This window comes from Notechis scutatus, chromosome 11 (genome assembly GCF_049901735.1).
Source record: "Notechis scutatus isolate UNSWTSFEM ecotype Mainland chromosome 11, rNotScu1.2, whole genome shotgun sequence".
Classification (NCBI taxonomy): domain Eukaryota; kingdom Metazoa; phylum Chordata; class Lepidosauria; order Squamata; family Elapidae; genus Notechis; species Notechis scutatus.
The window spans coordinates 4,233,468-4,252,544 of NC_142019.1; the positions used below are offsets into that span (position 1 = coordinate 4,233,468).

At 42.0% G+C, this 19,077-nt stretch overlaps 2 protein-coding genes across 2 annotated transcripts in view; one reads left to right on the forward strand and one right to left on the reverse strand.

Moving 5' to 3' along the window:
- Nucleotides 1-10,443, forward strand: part of IL16 (interleukin 16) — a 36,424-nt gene extending 25,981 nt beyond the window's left edge. The window contains exons 17-21 of the mRNA XM_087972612.1: nucleotides 3,202-3,385; nucleotides 4,029-4,130; nucleotides 6,476-6,728; nucleotides 7,741-7,866; nucleotides 9,654-10,443. Of these exons, the coding sequence (XP_087828738.1) occupies nucleotides 3,202-3,385; nucleotides 4,029-4,130; nucleotides 6,476-6,728; nucleotides 7,741-7,866; nucleotides 9,654-9,853 (865 nt within the window). The 3' untranslated portion in view covers nucleotides 9,854-10,443. The remainder of the gene's footprint in view (nucleotides 1-3,201; nucleotides 3,386-4,028; nucleotides 4,131-6,475; nucleotides 6,729-7,740; nucleotides 7,867-9,653) is intronic.
- A 106-nt stretch (nucleotides 10,444-10,549) lies between these two features.
- On the reverse strand, nucleotides 10,550-18,917 carry STARD5 (StAR related lipid transfer domain containing 5). The gene is made up of 6 exons (XM_026677053.2): nucleotides 18,625-18,917; nucleotides 16,204-16,253; nucleotides 14,923-15,055; nucleotides 14,006-14,123; nucleotides 13,099-13,192; nucleotides 10,550-11,715 (listed from the first exon to the last, which is right to left on the reverse strand). Exons 1-6 carry the CDS (start codon nucleotides 18,712-18,714, stop codon nucleotides 11,568-11,570), a joined length of 633 nt encoding a protein of 210 aa, XP_026532838.1. The 5' UTR covers nucleotides 18,715-18,917; the 3' UTR covers nucleotides 10,550-11,567.
- Between the last annotated feature and the right edge of the window lie 160 nt (nucleotides 18,918-19,077).

The window sequence follows — 19,077 nt, forward strand, 5'->3', positions numbered from 1 at the left end:
GTTGGCTTAGTGTTATTAGATCCTGTAGTTATGTGTCTGGGGAGATTTTCAGGCATTCTGCTTGTCCCAAAATGTTTTTTTTTTTCAAGAGGCAACTGGTCTTTGTTTTTCCTTGAAGACATTTTGCTTCTTATTCAAGAAGTTTCTTCACTTCTGACGTTCAGAACTCAAGAAGCTTTTTGGATGAGAAGTGAAACATTTTCAAGGAAAAACAAAGACAGCCCAGTTGCCTCTTGCGAAAACACCTTTGGGACGCCCTGTGGCTATGATCAACAAATCATGGCTTTTAAAAACTCTGGCTTAGCAAATCATGGCTTTTAAAAACTCTGCCTTAGCATGCTGCACCTTTCAAATTTTTATCCACCGTTTCCCTCAGAAGGGAAGGACAAAAGTCTTGTCTAGGCCATGCATCCTAACAGGTGATGGGATGTTTCAGATATTCGCTGAAAACAAAGAATAATTGGAGAGATGTCAACATTGGAAGAAGGCTTTTAAATGTTCTCCACCTGTGACATTTGCCTTACTGATGTTTCCAGCCAGAGAGCCTGAGGGAGCGTTCTGTGAACATCTCAGGAATTAAGGAAGGCCATGGATCTTGTATATTGTTCTTCTGATCCTCTCTGAAACTGAAGAAGAATGATCGTTCTTCTCTTCTTTCAACTCTACTAGGACAATCCCTATAGCAATTTTAGATAAGTCTTTTATCTTCAGATCCCTGTTCTTGTAATAATGAATGCGGCATTAAAATCTGCTGTGCTTTATTTATTTTATTTATTGTTGGAAGTAGCAGGAGGTCTACCTAAGTGTTATTTTCAGGAAAGCAAGGGAGGTTGGAGGTTGTTGAAGAGATGGTCAAAAAAAGAAGCGACTGCCTTTTTATGCACCTTCTCCAGCGTCTTGCCCCTGGCAAAGTGTAGAAACACCACCTTCTCTCCTTTAGAATTCCTCTAGAATTCTCTTGGTTTGTAAAATAAATTTCTTGAAGCAGGCTGCCTTTTGACCAGTTGCAATGGGAATTGTCCCTAAAAGAGTAGCTGTGGGTTGTCCATGGGAATTTTGAGGCAGACCAGACAGTTTCTGCTCAGCCAATGGTGGCAGTCTGAAAGATGGTCCAGTTTTTTCATCAACATAATTCAATACAGTTTGTGGAGATACCCTTGCAGTTGGTGTGGCAAGAGTTGGTACATTCCAATGACTCTCTGACTACCTAATTTTTTTTGACTGATGAATATACTTGGATAAGTAATAAAAGGTCTCAGATTAACAAATTGTGGTCTAGTTGCCATAATTTTAACCTTTTAAAAAGACTTTTGGCCTTGGATGATTGAGTTTTCATCAACATATTTCAATACATTTTTGTATTGATGGGGCAAGAGTTGGTACATTCCAATGATTCTTTGCCTAAGTAATGTTTTTTATTTTGACTGATGAAGTTACTTGGACGAGTAATGAAAAGTCTCAGATTAACAAACTTTGGTCCAGTTGCCATGATTTTAACCTTTTTAAGAGACCCAGTTTTAACCTTTCGCTCCTGCAGCATCTGGCATTCTATGTGCTTTTAGAAGTTGTTCAGGTTCTCTTTATGCTGATCTTGTGGTCATATCCTTTCTTAAGGTTGCATTTGCCTTGGCGATGTTTTGTTGACCGAAGGTCTCAAAGAACGGTTTGGCTATTATTATTTAGGATGTTGCTTTTTATTTCAATTTATTTCAATTGAACTATTCAACAGCAACCCAATGAAAGAGACCTTGGAAACTTCCAAAATTTCTCAAGTGAGGTCTCTCTGTAGAAAAATGGCCATAAAAACCACAACTTGAAATAGGGATTTTCCTAACTTTGAAAGTTTGAAAGTTCAGATATAGTAATTGCTTGGAAAACCTTTTCTTTTTGGACACCAGCTCCTATGTTGCAATTCTATTTTTCCACCACACATGCTTATTTGAGGAAATGATAGCATATTCTTCTTGACTATGCCTTCATTGCTTCTGCTTTTACATCTCAACATGCTGAATCTCCCTTTATTTATGAAGCAGGTTCTGAGAACATGGGAGAACACGTGACTTTCTTGAATTAGGTGTGGTGAATATAGACACCCAGTGGATGTAAGAGGCTGAGTTTCAGAAGAAACAAAGACTCGTCAGTATTTCCTGAAATATAGACTGGCTTGGTTCAGTCTTCATGAGTTCTCCAACTTTGAAGATTCTGGGTCTCTCTGAAAACAGCTCTGACATGCCACCAGGTTGGCTGTATTTGGGAGCCGAGATGATTTATTTCTGGCTCAATTGTGGGTTATTTAAAGCCACAATATACGATTCTTTAAACTGCAGCAGCTTTGTGGAGTTTGTGGGCAGTTTGTTTTCCAATTTGCAGGAATTTCACGTTCTGGGCTTCAGGCGTTGAAAGGAAAAATGCTTGCAGCTTTTCTGCTGTTCCTCATAGCAAGCATTGGGGGATGGATGGATAAATGGTGAGATAGATAGATGAGAGAGAGAGACAGAGAGAGAGAGATGGAGAGAGAGAGAGAGAGGGAGGGAGGGAGGGAGGGAGGGAGGGAGAGAGAGAGAGGGAGAGGAAGAAGGAGAAATGCATGATATGGAGTAAGAATATGGAAGGATGATTATATTTCTGCAAAACCACAACATTTCTGCATTTATTTTATTGTCTTTTGAAGGGTGAAAATAAGGGGCAACAGCTAGAAGAAGGACTGTAATTTTTGTCCTCCAAACATTCTGACATTGGCATATTGGAAAACAATCATAAATTATTTTGAAATTATTTTGAGGAATTGAAAGTGATGCTGGTGTACCCTGTAAAGCCATTGCTGGTTTCAAGTATGGTTTGCTGAATGTCCCAATTTCTGAATTCAAATATTTACTTGCTAGGGCAAGTAAGAAGACTATAACACTGTAATAAGAACCTATAGAATCCAGTTTTTGACCTTGAACATCCATTCTCTATTCAGTTATATTCTGATATTCTGAATAGATATTAGATAGTCTGATATTTCCTTTTGCACTAAAAAGTGAATTAAACAAAAAAGAGAATATCTGAAAAGCACAAGTGAGTTGGTGGTAATAGGAGTCTAAAAATGACTTGACTGTAGTGAGGAGGAGAAATAGAAGAATGAAAAGAAGAAGTTTCAAATTGAACCCAACTGCTTCTTATTCAGCATTTCTTGTTTCCTCTTCCCAAACTGTCTAGCCTTTCTGAGTTGAGAGACTACGGAGCACACCACCCAGACAAAGAGAAGAGGGAAGATAAGAAGAAAGCCTGTCCGTCTCCAACCCTGGGCACCTCTGGGCAAGCGGTCATCTCTCTCCTCACTCCTGAAGAACTGGAGAAACTTCTAGAGGAGGTGAAATCTTTGGATGAAGCAACACTAAAGGCAAGTCTCTGACAACTTTTCCAATAACCTCTGCTAACCTGGAATCTGTGAGCATTTCAAACAACAATCTTTATCCCTCTCAACCAGCAGAGCCAATAGTATCAGTATTCCTTCCTTCCTTCCATCCATCCAACCATCTATCCTTCCATCTATCCTTCCATCCGTCCTTCCTTTCATCCTTCCTTCCTTCCTTCCATCCATCCTTCCTTTCATCCTTCCTTCCTTCCATCCTTCCTTCCATCCATCCATCCTTTCTTCCTTCCTTCCATCCCTCCCTCCCTCCATGCTTCCTTCCTTCCATCCATCCATCCTTCCATCCATCCTTCCTTTCTTCCATCCATCCATCCATCCATCCATCCATCCATCCATCCATCCTTCCTTCCTTCCTACCTACCATCCATCCATCCATCCATCCATCCATCCATCCATCCATCCATCCATCCATCCATCCATCTATCCTTCCATCCATCCATTTCCTAGCAATGATTCAATTATCCAGGTGGGGGCACCACTTTCACTTGATGCGTTCAAGCAGAAGCTGAGGATAAATATATCAGGAATGCTTTAATACTTGCAATATTCAGGATCTTCTTTCTCTCACCCCACCCCATTTATTTATTTTGTTTTGCTTTGCTTTGCACAGCAACTCAGTGACATTCATGTGACGATTCTGCATAAAGAAGAAGGGACTGGCCTTGGGTTCAGCTTGGCTGGTGGAATAGACCTTGAAAACAAAGCTGTTATTGTAAGTAATCTGCTGGGTGGTTTATTTTATTGTGGGGAGGGGCTTCCTGATAGGTAAACCCCTTTGTGAGAATAATTTTGGTTCCTGTCTCATATGGACTCTTTCATAATCAGAAGGCTGGAAGCCCACTCTCCATTCCTAGTTCAGCACTTCCACTACTATACCCATATTAGTTCTTGATCTTGTTGCACATAATGAAATTTAAACCAAGTAGTCATATTCTGTATTATCATATTAACCTGCCTCCCCCACTCTCCCTCCCTCCCTTCCTTTTTTATTTTCTCTATTAGAACAAGTTTCCTGCTTATTTGCCACCACATGAACAAATTCAAAAAAAAACTTTCCTGTCTTCTAGGATGTTGCTATTACTTGTCTGTCTTTAAAGAAAGAAAGCCCCATTTTATATATATATATATATATATATATATATATATATATATATATATATATATATATATATATATATATATATATACTTAAGTTTTTGCGGGTATTTATATGTATGGTATTCAGCTTTGTTCGGGTATTTTCCCACGTCATTATAGTTGTGCTTTTAAAGTTGTAGCAACATCTGTAGCAGAATCTCATCTGCCATCATCAGGCTTCTGTATTGTGTTCGTCTGTGAGTCAGACTTTCACAGCCGTTTCTGTTTTAAATTTGGGGCTAGCCTACTGCTGTGCCAGAATGGTTTTTTCTTCATTTTCTTCAGAAGATATTAGAAACACCAATCAAGCAGAACACAGCAAACTTCAAGACCAATAAACACAGACCAAGACTCCCAACCAATCAGGATGAAGAAAAAAACCATTCTGGCACAGCAGTAGGCTAGCACCAAATTTAAAACAGAAACGGCTGTGAAAGTCTGACTCACAGACAAACACTATACAGAAGCCTGATGATGGCAGATGAGATTCTGCCGAAACATTGCTACAACTTTAAAAACACAACTATAATGACGTGGGAAAATACCCGAACAAAGCTGAATACCATACATACATACATACATACATACATACATACATACATGCAGGTCTAGGTGCGTTCGGGTCTTTTCTCATGTAAGATTAAGAGTATCTTGGCGACATTTCAGCGAGGTCCCACTCGCCATCCTCAGGCTGGTGCTTTCGGCTTTGTGCCAGTGCAAGCAGTCTGGCTTGATCACTGGCTTGATCCACAAAAACACACTGAGACATAATGGAGACCTAGAAGATGAACAGACCTATGGAACAGCTGTCCTGCCCTACATAAGAGGTACAACAGACAAAATCAGTAAGATACTACACAGGCATCACATCAAGACTGCCTTCAAAACAGACAGAAAAATAGCAGCCATCCTCAGAAACCCCAAAGACAAAATTGACCTGGAAAACCAAGGCATATACGAAGTCCCCTGTGCATCATGCCCGGCCACATACATTGGACAGACCAATAGAAGAATAAGCACCCGCCTGGATGAACACAAAAATGCAGTCAAAAAGCTGGAACACACTTCCTCACTAGTCCAACACATGGAAGCCACAGGTCATAGCATCAACTTCAATGGCACCAAAACCCTAGCCACTATAGAAAACCCCAGCTACAGAATTATCAGAGAAGCCATAGAGATTGAAAAAAGACCTGAAAGCATGAATAGAAGAGATGACTCCACCAGACTGTCAATTATCTGGAAGCCTGCACTCTCAAACAAAAAAAATCTCCACACCACAAGCCAGGCAAACACCTGGGCACAAACAGACCCCCCTGATACCTACAGCTCAAACACACCCCAACCAGGCACTCAGATGAAACCTAGCTTCCTAATAAATGATAGCCGTCCGTTTACTCGGAGCCAAGCCGCACTAAAAGCCTCCAATACAGGAAACACATTGTTGCCAGCCAATCAAGACGAAAAAAGCTACAAAACAGACAGAAGATATTAGAAACACCAATCAAGCAGAACACAGCAAACTCCAAGACCAATAAACACAGACCAAGACTCCCAACCAATCAGGATGAAGAAAAAACCATTCTGGCACAGCAGTAGGCTAGCACCACATTTAAAACCGAAACGGCTGTGAAAGTTTGACTCACAGACGAACACTATACACAAGCCTGATGATGGCAGATGAGATTCTGCCGAAATGTTGCTACAACTTTAAAAGCACAACTATAACGACGTGGGAAAATACCCGAACAAAGCTGAATACCATACATATAAATACCCGTGAAAACTTAAGAAAATAAATAAATAAATTATATATATATATATTGCAATTTAAAAAAAATCTCACCCACCTGACTTCTCACAATGTAAATGAAAGACTGATAAGGAAGCTTCCTCACTATATGTCTTTTTTTGTAACAGGTTCACAAAGTCTTCCCCAGCGGCCTAGCATCTCAGGAAGGAACTATCCAAAAGAGGGATGAAGTCTTATCGATCAATGGGAAATCTCTCAAGGGTGCCACTCATAGCGAAGCGCTGGAGATCTTGCGAAAAGCACGGCATCTCAGGCTGGCAGTGATTGTCACACGAAGACCCAAAGAGAGAGAATGGGGCACCCAAAGTGGCACACTTGAGTCCACCACATCAACAGGAAGCGAAACTTCAATGGATTCCAGTGAGTCTGGGGCCCTGATGGTACTATAGAGAGGGATTAAAGACGAAGTGTATGCACAGAAGGTATCTTGATGCAATTTTGTGGTCTTCAATAGAAAGAATCTCAAAACAATCTATGGAAAGAAATTGGTGAAGGAAGAAGTGTTGGCATAGAATTATGGGAAAACCGAAGGATGGGGGAGGGAGGGAGGGAGAGAGAAAGAGAAACACAAGTGATATGAGTCACAGTGGCGCAGTGGTTAGAGTGAGTACTGCAGGCTACTTCTGCTGGCTGCGTGCAATTTGGCAGATCTAATCTCATTAGACTCAAGGCTGACTCAACCTTCCATCCTTCCGAGGTGGGTAAAATGAGGACCCAGATTGTTGGGGGGCAATAGGCTGACTCTGTAAACCACTTAGAGAGGGCTGTAAAAAGCACTGTGAAGCGGTATATAAGTCTAAGTGCTATTGCTATATAGAGAAAATATTTTGCAAAAAAACCCAAGAATCACAGGTAAGGTAATTCTTCACACTTTGCTTGATTCTTCCAGGGCACAATGGGCAATTAATCTCTAAGATCTTTTGGAAAGTTAAAATTTCCAGTGAGCAAGGAGGGCAGTGATCCAAATGTATGAAGAAGATTCCAAGATTTTAGGACAGAACTTTCAAAATCTTCTCCCTTTCAGAGTGACGTTTATCCCTCTTTGGTGACTTCCATTAAACTTTTCAAGTTTCCCATCTCTAAATGACATCTCTAAATTTTGCACCCCAGATTTCAGCATTTTATATCCAAAGGGAGCTCTGGGAACTTCAAAAAAGAAAAGGGGCTTGGTTAGGGTCCACACAAGGACCTATGAGCTCTAATCACTTGTCCATAGATTGTTATCAAGTCAGGTTATTATCCCTCTAAACTAACTGAGATCCTATTAGTGGCCCAGTATAGAATGTGTCTATCCAGGCTAAACTGGTGGTTTTCTGTAGCATCATGATGGCATGAATTAGTTTTTTACTAACAAAATTCTGCTTTGGCGCAGCACCAGAAGATCTGATCTTTACGGTTACCCTGGAGAAGACATCTGCAGGTTTAGGTTTCACCCTGGAAGGAGGAAAAGGCTCCATTCATGGAGACAAACCAATCACCATCAGCCGGCTTTTTAAAGGTATGGTGGTTTGGTAGGTGTGACATTTTTGCAAACTGCAGATGCTATCAAGGAGAAATATGTCACTTACAAACTAGAGGAGACATTTAAACTTCCCTAGAAATGTTCAACTGGAAACATGTGAATGGACTAGAACAATTGGATGGTCATTTTGAGGACAAGATACTTTGGGCACATTGAAATGTAGAAGAACCGTTCAGACTACGGAGTCCAACCTTTGCAGTAAATAGCAGATTAAATCAGGGCTGGGCTGCTGGGGTTCACAGGGGTTCAGGAGAGCCCCTAGTTAAGATTCTGTGCAGTTCGGAGAACCCCCCAAATCTCACTCTTGGCTGGCCCCACCCTCCCCTCCCCGGAGTCCCCACATGACCTGTTTTGGATGCAGGTAAGTACAGGGCACTTGAAGCTCGGGGAGGGTGAAAAACAGGCCTTCCAAAAGTTCAGGATGCCTGGAAATGGGCCAGTTTCCAGCTTCCAGAGAGCCTCCAGAGTCTGGGGAGGGTAAAAACGCCCCCCGGTGGTACAGGAGGCTGACGAGGCCACGCCCACCAGCTTCCAGCTTCCAGAGAGCCTCCGGAGCCTGGGGAGGGCAAAAACGCCCCCGGTGGTACAGGAGGCTGACGAGGCCACGCCCACCAGTTTCCAGCTTCCAGAGAGCCTCCGGAGCCTGGGAGAGCAAAAACGCCCCCCTGGTGGTGCAGGAGGCCGGCTAGACCACGCCCACCCAGCAACCAGGCAGAGAACCCTTTGCTAAAATGTTTGAAGCCCACCCCTGGATAAAATACTTCCCCCTTTTTAATGAAACCACTCTTTTCTTGGCTGTCCCCCTAAGCAAGTGTGCCAACCTCTTCTTGTGATATAAGGTCACACAAATGGAGAATGTGTTTGCCATTATTGCAAAGTCATGGCGCTGGTGATGGATCCCTCTCAAACCGCACATTTAAGAGCATGGAAATGGTTCATTTGTTTAATTCATTGGCTCATTAGATTTAGACTCCACCCAGCCAAAAAGTGACCCTGGGCAGTTTGCCTCTGCATACCACTTGTTAGGAAACACGCGAGAGGATGCTGTTACTATTATCACCTGCTCAGGTGACTTCCTAGGAACATCTTGATGGGAATGGAAGACTGGGCCACATGAACCCAAAGTCTGGTCCCAGCTTCAGGGCTTCTCTAATATCCTTAACCTGTTGGTGGTTTGGAGACACCTTTCATAGTCAAAATGCTTGTTGAGGGTGGAGGTTCGTTCTCCAAGCTTGTGAGTTGGTTTCCTAACATTTTGTAACCAGGTTAGGTAACCACTTGGGTGGAGTTTAGAGGACATCTGTGTCTGTGTTCTTCTACTGATAAAGGCTTTGTGTGGTCAGTAGGTCTTGTGATGAGGAGGTCAGGTCAGGTGAGGGTCACATCAGGAGAGGGTCTTGTGATGGGGAGATCATATCACCTGAGGGTCACTGGGTGGTGAAATGCTGGTTGGGGCAGTTGGTTGAGGGTCGGTGCAGTCACCGGTTGGCTGTACAATGGATTTGAATCCTGAGGGGTTTGTACGCTGGTTGTAGGTTGATGTGTGTCCACTGATGGAATTGCTTACGGAGTGCCAGGCTTCTGTGAACTCACACGTGTGGCAGGTGGTAGCATGGCCAGTGACTCTTGCATTGCTCCAATCAAATTGATGCTGTGCTGCTTTCCTTCTCTGGATACCCACGAATGACCAGTGTGTATTTTGATATCTCTCACACCCTCCTATCCTCCCACACATTGCTAACACCACACTTTGCGTCTTTCAGGCATGACCCCCCAACACAACCCCCCTGTTCAGCCTGGAGATGAGCTGCTGCAGGTGCACACACATCTGATGCAAGGACTCACCCGCTTCGAAGCTTGGAATATCATCCGGACCTTACCAGATGGGTTTATTACTGCCATCATCAGGAGGAAAAACTCAGTGGCTGCTGCAACGGTTTCCTCTCTCCACGGAGAGGAGTAGGGGGCCACGATAGTCGCCATGCTCAAAGAGATTTGGAACTGCTATGATCCAAACTAGGGACTCATCCCTTGCCCGTAACACCTACTTTGCAGCTGATTCAACGGTCCATTCTCACAAAGAGAATGTCAAGAAAGGTGGAGACGAGGCCAATGTAAACAGCTCACTTGTTTCTGATTGCAGTATTATTAAAAGTTTCTGTGAGGAGCTGTGCCCGAATGAATCAAGGATTTTGCCAAAAGCAAAAGGGCACAGCCCTGAAAGAAGGTTTGCTGGCAGAGGAGATAGCGGGATTAATTAACTGGGCCTTGATTACCTAACAAGTATGAAAGCAAACACAGGAACGTGTGGAGATCCGTTTCAGGGCCTGTGCCTTCCTTTGATGCAACCTGGAGGGTGTATCTTGGATGTCAGGCCTTTGTTGACCATTCCTGGGATTACAAGTGTGTGTAAAAGTGTGTGTACATTTCCATCACTGGGAAAGCATATCTCTCTCACTTTGGACTGGTTGCAGATTGTTGGTTGCTGGATCAGGAAAGCTTGATTTAAACCACATTTTTACCTGTTCCTCCAATAAAGTATTGTTCTTTTAATCATGTTACATTTACTTACAATTATCTCTCCCCCCCCCCCAAAAAAAGAACTCAGTTCAGAAATAGCTGCTGCAAGCTTCAACCCAAGCAGAGACAAAACCAAGAGTTACTTCAGAGCACTCTTTTTTAATTATTATTTGTAATGTATAAAAGCGCATCAGAACCAATTATGGTTTAGAAAATGTTATTGCCTGAGATCTGAAGCAGGTAGAGAGAGTTTATGAAGGCAGAATCATGGAGCAGATGTGTTTCCAGAGCTCCTTCTCTCTAAACTGGATCTATATTGCAAAACTGGCAGATGTTTGCCTCGGTTTCTTGTTAAGCATCGTCTCTGACAACCTGCTGTTCCACAATCAACCAAAATTTACCATAACCACATTTTACCTCTATGGTTAAGATGTTTCTGTGCATAAACATCTCTCTTCCTACTGGAAGGCTTGTAAGTCAGTTAAGGATGTTTTTTCCCCTGCCATGCAGGCAAGTAATGCAAGTAGGTATTTGCTATTTAGAAGATATGGGAGGAGAACATTTGAAAAACAAATGTGGTTTCTTTAGCATCTTTTTCCACTTCAACAGGAAATGCCTTATTGGCTCAAAACAACCAGGCCACATGAAGGGAACTCTTTATAGGTACCTGGGTGGAGATCTAAACTCAGGAGTTCTAAGTGATGCTGTCATCATTGTGAAAGGTAAAGCAACCAGTGGAATTTGGCAAATACACAGCATCAGGTCTTGTTACTTGTTTTTCTGATTTACAGAGGAACAATGCCAGAACAGCAAATTACGGTCCGACTCTTTTCTGTTGAGGTGTCTTTATGTTTGAAAGTCTATCTTGCAAAGCAAAACCCAGAGAAATTCATTTCTTTTCAGAGTCCTTAGCAAGGTCAGACTACAGTAGTGTGAATAAAGTGCTATTTAATTCTAGACCTGGGCTCACAAGTTCTCCATCTAAATTAAGGTGAAATTCATGTGCATCCTTTGGAACAGATCACAGTTCTGAATTCAGCCCCAGGAAGCACTCGTACAGTCTCAGTATTATTAATATACAGCCTAGCTACAGTATGTTTTCCCTTTGAGACTAGAAGTAGAATGGGAGTGGGAGAGAGAGAGACAGGGAATATAGCTTAAACTACTAATGTGACAGCTGCATTAGCCAAATTCCCATAAAACCCGGTTATGCTCCTTGGAAAGAAAGATTCAATGATTTTCTGTGGAAGGCTGCCACCGAGATCAGTCTGAAAGAAACTGAGTAGGTGGGTTTTATTTGGATCCCTGCAGAGAAAACAAAAACAAAGAATAGAAAGCAGTTAAGTAAAATTGGCATTTATCTCCAGTGAAAACCAGTTTGGTATAGAGATTAAAGGTGCAAGAAGAAAGCATGGGGAAACTTAACTGTTAATCCTCCCTTAGGCACAAAGCCAGCTGTGTGATTCAATCCCAGATTGGGCAACTATTTCCAAAAATGTTGCCAAGAAAACAGCATGAACTGTCCAGGTAGTCTCCAGGAATCAAGGTTGACTTGGAAGACCAAAGCAATAATACATCTCGGCTAACAGGCAGTGAAAACCAAAACTTTACTGGAATAAAATAATCTTGCAAATGTTTATGGCTCAGACAGGATGCTTTTAGAAAGCTTCTGAGTAGGACATGGACCAACATGAAGGACCAAGAACACTTCTGTCTCATCCAGTACAGGTTTTGTTTAGATGAAAAACAACTAGCAATGGGTCATGCCACAGATTCTGACTATCTCTCCCACTGCCGTTTCTCTTTTATTTTTCTTTCTTCTGATTCTTTGCCCTTTGCAAAACTGGTTTTAGTTTACTTTGAAAGGAAATGGTAAGATGGAAGTTGACCCTGCTGCAAAATACTGTCTTTATTTACAAAGAGGTGCTTATTAGACCTAACGTGCCTTCTTGAGGGACATAAAAGACAGGTGGCTTTGGACCAGGATTTTGCTTGGAAATGTGGTAGTGAGTATTGGAAGATTAGAGATGATACTGAGATGTGCCTGATGCTGTCCTCAACACTAACGGCATGACTTGACACATGCATCAAATGTGTTTATTAGTTTGTAATCGCTGGATTGCATGATGGTGTTAATTCCACATGAGGCACCATGAAGACATTTTATGCACTGTTCCTCTTCCTCCTCAGTTTATTTTCTTTTCATCCATTACTTGCCATGCTTCTGCACTATTAGAACATCATCTTCAAGAAAACAGAAGCTATATATCTTGGAGGAGGAGGCATCCATAATTCATTTCCAAGCCATATCAATCTCAGCAACATGAGTTTGTAATAAACTCTTGTATGAAACAGTTGCCCAAATGGCTTTTAGTGCAAAGTATAAAATCTACACTTTCGTTTCTTATTTATTTGTCAGATTTATCCAGCTGCCCATCTCAGAGTGTGACTCTTGATGGCATACAACAAAACAAGCAAAACACATCTTAAATAACTCTTAAATGTACCCACATGAAGCTGGCCACTTCCTGTAGAAAAACCACCTCCCTTACACTGCCTGGCGGATGTTCGCTTAGGGTGTTGCGTAAGCTCTAATTTCGCAACAACAACAACAGCAAAAGGTGTGTAAAACCCTCGAGCATTCTTGGCCTACAGGGTGGTGTCATCAAGTATTTCCATACGTCTTACCCTGGAACAGGAATGACAAAACAGCCACAGGGAAAATTCAGGCCTCTCACGTAATTTGGCTGAGGTGGACTGAGGTGATGTTCCACATTGGTTGCTATGAGGGAGGAACATTGAAAATAAAAATTGAGTGTTTTTTTTAAATCAAAATGGGGATTCCCTAGTGATAGGAAAAGCATTTGTATTTATTAGGCACCCAAATCACAGCAACTATTTTACACCCATCAGAGTTTCTTCTAGGACTGGGTTGAATGCCTGCTGTTTCTGATGAATACTAACAAAGTAAATCAGTCCACAGAGGTGTGAGTGTGTGGGAAGGTATCTTAGGGCACCTGCTAAGGATTGCCCTATTTATTTTATTTATTACATTTATATGCTGCTCATCTCACCATTGAGTGACTGCAGGGAACTCGCTGAAGTTCCATTGTGACATTATCTATACATGAATCTGACATCATCCATGACTTATGTGATTTTGCATCGTGTGTAATGATGTGGGGCACAGCGAACAGCCCCGCCCCCAGTGTCTATCAAACATTTATTTGTCTCTGTGACTGATTCTCTTTGTCATGGCTTGTCCGTTCATTTCCCCTCCCAAAGTGAAGACAAGCAAAAGGAGAGGAAAAATGACCACTGTTGGGTTTTTCCATTCCCTTGAAAAGCTTGCAGCCTTGGGAAGGGGAGGATTTTAATGGTCACATTGGTCACTTGACAACAGCATAGGAATCAAAGATAAGTTTGCTGGCAAAAGCTATCTCGGGTCAAAGATCTGTGCAAGTGAATGTTCTTGGGTTGCTTTTTCTATTCACTGATGGTCACACGGTGGTCACAGTTGAATGGCCAGATTGGCTATCAACCTGTAAGCCAGTCCCAAGAAAACAAGTGCCCCAAAGGATTGGACCAAGCTTACCAGCAGTCATTTTTGAACCGTCCTCATTCTCTTGGACCAGGACCACATCTAAGAACTCTCTTGGAGAGATCATATTCATGAGAACCGAAGGTGTGGTTGTTCGCAGGACACAAACGTTCTGAAATTGCACACAAAGGGGGCAGGGATGTTTAAGACTCTTCTCATTCCAAGGGCAAAGCTAACAGCATACTTCTACACATTAGACATTTAAGTAAATTTAATCAGAAATGGTACCCATATAGCATGGCATCCAACCCATCACACATCGTGGTAAATATAAACATAGACTGGATTTTAAGGGGGACTGGATGATCACAATTTAGCAACTGTATAAAAAAGAAACCAGAAGTTTAAGGAGTCCGAAATGAAAAGTTTTTCCTTTTCTTTCCTTTCCCCTTTCTTTGTTTTTCTCTTCCTTTCCTTTCCTTTCCTTTCCCCTTTCTTTGTTTTTCTCTTCCTTTCCTTTCCCTTCCCTTCCCCTTTCCTTCCCTTTCTTTCCTTCCTTCCTTCCTTCCTTCCTTCCTTCCTTCCTTCCTTCCTTCCTTCCCTTCCTTCCTTTCTTCTTTCCTTCCTTCTTTCTTTCTTTCTTTCTTTCTTTCTTTCTTTCTTTCTTTCTTTCTTCTCTCTCTCTCTCTCTCTCTCTCTCTCTCTCTCTCTCTCTCTCTCTCTCTCTCTTTCTTTCTTATACTTACCTAACCAGTGTGTTTGCAGACTCAATGTCAGTACATAGCCAGTCAGCCACCACAGTTTTAGCACAATACAAACAGACATCAATGCTTCCACCATTCTCTACATCCCAAAACATAATAGGAATTTCTTCACTTTCCAATTACCCTAGAATAACCAGTTCTGGTTCCCAAATAGCATCTTATTCTCCTAGCTGTTTCTGGCTATAAATAAAGACATGTTATACTTACATTATTTATGGATTCAACCACTGCTAGTTTGGTCACATTGTCATCCCATTTTTCTCTAAGTCCACCAGTCTCTGGCACGATGCATTTCAACACATTCTTTGGTTTTGCAGCTAAAATTCCTTCTGCTCTGTACCTTTTGAGAGAAGGATTAAGATTGAGAGAAAGTCTTAGTGAATGAAGTAGAAGGGTGCTATTCAAGTCAAATTGCATTTTGGGCATCCTTAATACATGGAGCCAGTTAAGGTGTTGGCCTAGAAACCGGGAGACTGTGAGTTCTAGTGCCACTTTGGGTGCAAAAGCCACTGGCTGACTTTGGGCCACCCACTTTCTCTCAGCCCAACTTACTTCATAGGGTTGTTGTGGGGAAAATAGAAGCAACAGAGCGATCAATACCTGACTCTGTGGTTACATCCTCTAACCCCCACTCATTTAACTTCAAACTATCCACTGTTGACCTCACCCCATTCCCAAGAGGTCTGTAAGGGGCCTGCATAAGTGCACCATCGTGCCTACCGTCCCTGTCCTTTTGTCCCCGTTTATTCGTACCTATTTCCTGTATTCTTACTCATATTTATACTGATACCTATTATCTTGTAAGCAATTGACAAATCAAATCAAATAAAAGAAGAAGGAATAGTAGGTACGTTCACCGCCTAGAGTTACATACAAAGTAACAAAAGTGGGATAAAACTCAAATAAATAAAAATGAGTGAACGTACCACTGCATGTAATACACTAGCGTGCCAATCATTTCTCTGCTTTTTAAATTGCAAGAAAAATGTGTTTGTTTTATACAGAACACTGAAGAAAGTAGCACCTCACCTAAGCAAAATGTTCAGTTACTTAAATAAATACACATTACAGTTCTGTATTTCATCATCATTAAGCTTTCTAGGGACTGGTGCATTTCTATATCTTTGGGACAAGTCATGCTTTATAAGATCAGCTATTTTATAACTGTATGAGGCAGCAAATCAGTTTGCAGCATACCTTACGTTACACAATATTCTTCTTTGTCATGAAGTTTAGAACTTTCTTCTCCAAAGAAAAAAATAAAATAACAAAAAACTATGATTGGTATGTATGGAAAGCTTGCTTAGAAGTTTCTTTTCTTCTCTTCCATTACTGGAACTTCTCCTTTTTGTGCTTCATCTACCAGCTATTGACTATGTTATTCACATTTTAAAAGCACAGAACTAAAATTAGCAATAAATAAGACAGAAGTGGCATCTCAAATATCAATTTACCTAAATGTTGTTTTGCTTCTGTGATTTTACTTACAGGTTTCCACGAAATACATTGGAAGGCCTCCAAGATATTGTGATGTTATTCTAGAAAGACATTTTTAAAAAATCAGATACAACCAGCTGCACTATTGTTGCATGCCGAAACTGAATTTTATTCAACTTCAATGGTTTTTGCTTACGTTAAGAATACATTTAAGGAAGTAATGCTAAGAGACTTAAACACCCACAAGGCTTGTCTCGTGTCAAGTAAAAAATATATATTTGCTTAAAGCAGCTAGATTTTTCATTAGCCATAATTAACTTTTCTCACTGCTTTCAATAGACCTTCTTTAAACATGAGTAATTCTGGATTTGGTTCAAGTGTTTCTGTTGCAACCAAAAGGCTCTGTGGAGCTAATCCTCAACTTATGACCACAATTGATCCCAACATTTCCATTGCTAAGCAAGACATTCGTTAAGTGAGTTTTGCCCCATTTTATGACTTTTCTTGCCACAATTGTTAAGTGAATCACTGCAGTTGTTGAGTTAGTTACACCGTTGTGAAATGAATCTGGCTTCCCCATTAACATCAGAAAGTTGCAAAAGATGGATATCACATGACCCCCAGGACGTTGCAACTGTTATAAATACATGCCAGTTTCCAAGCGTCTGAATTTTGATTATGTGACCATGGGGATGCTACAATAGCTGTTAAAGTGTGAAAATCAATCATAAAAAATAACTTTTTTCAGCGCTGTTGTAAATGTCAAATGGTCACTGAATGAAGGCTGTCAAGAGAGAACTACCTGTATCTTTTTGAACTATTTGTGGACTGTAATACAAAATAGTGACACAGCTCGGGGCAGTCATGCTCTCTTAGCCCAAGATAACTCACAGGGCTATTGTGTGGAAAATAGGAGGAGGAAGGAGTGAATTTGACACCTCTAATTACTTATAGAGCGGTAAAGATAGGATAAAAATCTAAAATAATCATAATAATGAATTACATAATAATGAATTACGCCGTCTTCAGTCTGACTTAAGCATGGTATACAAAATCATACATTGCAATGTCCTACCTGTCAATGAATACTTCAGCTTCAACCATAACAACACAAGAGCACACAATAGATACAAACTCAAAGTAAACCGCACCAAACTTGATTGCAGGAAATACGACTTCAGCAATAGAGTGGTCAATGTCTGGAATACTCTACCCGACTCTGTAGTTTCTTCCCCAAACCCCAAAAACTTTAACCTTAGACTGTCTACTATTGACCTCACCCCTTTCCTAAGAGGCCTGTAGGGGGTGTGCATAAGCGCACCAACGTGCCTACCGTCCCTGTCCTATTGTTTCTCTTATTCTTCTTTTATTTTTCTTATATGTACCCATTTCATGTATTCACAACTATGTATACATTTATACTTATTATCTTGTAAACAATTGGCAAATCAAATAAATAAAATAAAATAAAATAACAAGAGGAGGAGGGGGAGCAGAGAAAGAGGAAGAAGGAAGAAGGAGAAGAAAAGAAGAACAACTCAAGTTCTAATTCAGTCTTAGTCCCTAAAGCAGCTAGGTGATGTTGGGCCAGTCCCTATCGGCCCTAGAAAGGAGGGAATGGCATGCTACCGCCAGAAAAAACCTTGCCAAGAAAATTGGAGGGAGTATTCCAGGCATTTGCCAGGAGTCAAAAACTGACTTGGGCACTCAGGCACAAACCAAGTAAAAAAAACAAACCACAATAAATAATAACTCCTATAAATCATTTTGATGGCCTGTGGGTGTTTTTCGAAGACTATAAAGAGCAAGAAAGGGGGAGGGGTATTGCAACTCCACAAAGTCCAATTGTGACTATTCCTAGGAAAAAGTAGCATTGAAATGGTGACTTTTAATCAGAAATAACATTATAATGCATTTCAGGCAAACTAACTCCCCAAACGGGGGAGCTCTTTGTTAAACGGAATCTAGATTCTAGACTCTTGAAAGTGAATGGAACTCCAGCTGGCTAGATTTCACCTTTCAAATCTGACGGGGAAACATATTCCCAGCAGAAAAGGAGATGCTGCGGAAACCAGAGGGGATCGCTGGATCCCTTCAGATCGCAGGGGAGGTAAGCGGAAGTTTTTTGTTTTAAACTTCTCCCCTAAGCGAAAACAGGTTCTCCCCGCCGATTGAAAATCTACAAAACCAGAAGAGGAAAAAGCTGGTTTTCAGCTTCCAGGGAGATGGCATTGCTTTGGAGAGCGAGGTAGGCGGGCGGCACATAAAATGAATAATCTTTAATAATAAATTAATAAAGTGTGATCTTTGCGGGCTGGAGCGCTTTCCGCCACGGATCTCCTCTTGCGGTCCTGAGCGTTATCGCCAGCGGCGGATCTCTCCCTTCTTCCCAAGGAGAAAGGAGCGCATTGCTTCACCTCCTCAAGGGGAAAATCGGTGGTCGCGATCGCCCCCCACTCCCCACCGGCTTACCGATCGCTTACAGCCGCTCCAGCCGCTGGGATCTTTCCGGTAGCTCTCCAAGTGCTGGGCGGCCCATTGAGCAGCCTGCTGGTACTCCATGGCGAGAGACGGTGACGCGTTCCCGGCTGGACTGGGAATGGCTGGCCCGACGGTGGAGGAGGATCAGGAAGAAGAGACGGGGAAAAATCTGCTAAGGCCAGCCCAGAAAAGGGGCCAGCCTCCCTTTGGAGCCGCCGCGCCATCCTCGCTCGGAGGAATCAGCGCGGCGCCGCCTCCCGCTTCTCCCAACGCGCGCCGCTCGGGAAAGGATCGTGAGGACGCAGGATTCGGGTTGGGATGAATGGCCCGACCCCCAAGGACGAGAACACTCTGCCTACCAGTTGCGCTGGAGGAAGCCGAGGCTGTTTTGGCCGTCAACTTGGTGTTTTGGGTGGCTCCTCCTGGGGCTATGGATGGATGGAG

What these genes read in the sequence shown, in the direction of transcription:
- STARD5 (XM_026677053.2), bottom strand. Translation starts at nt 18,714, where the DNA reads ATGGAGTACCAGCAGGCTGCTCAATGGGCCGCCCAGCACTTGGAGAGC. An exon ending in GGAGCGGCTGTAAGCGATCG is followed by an intron (nt 16,254 to 18,624) that starts GTAAGCCGGTGG and finishes ATGTCTTTCTAG; the next exon opens with AATAACATCACAATATCTTG. An exon ending in TGGTTGAATCCATAAATAAT is followed by an intron (nt 14,124 to 14,922) that starts GTAAGTATAACA and finishes GTGCAATTTCAG; the next exon opens with AACGTTTGTGTCCTGCGAAC.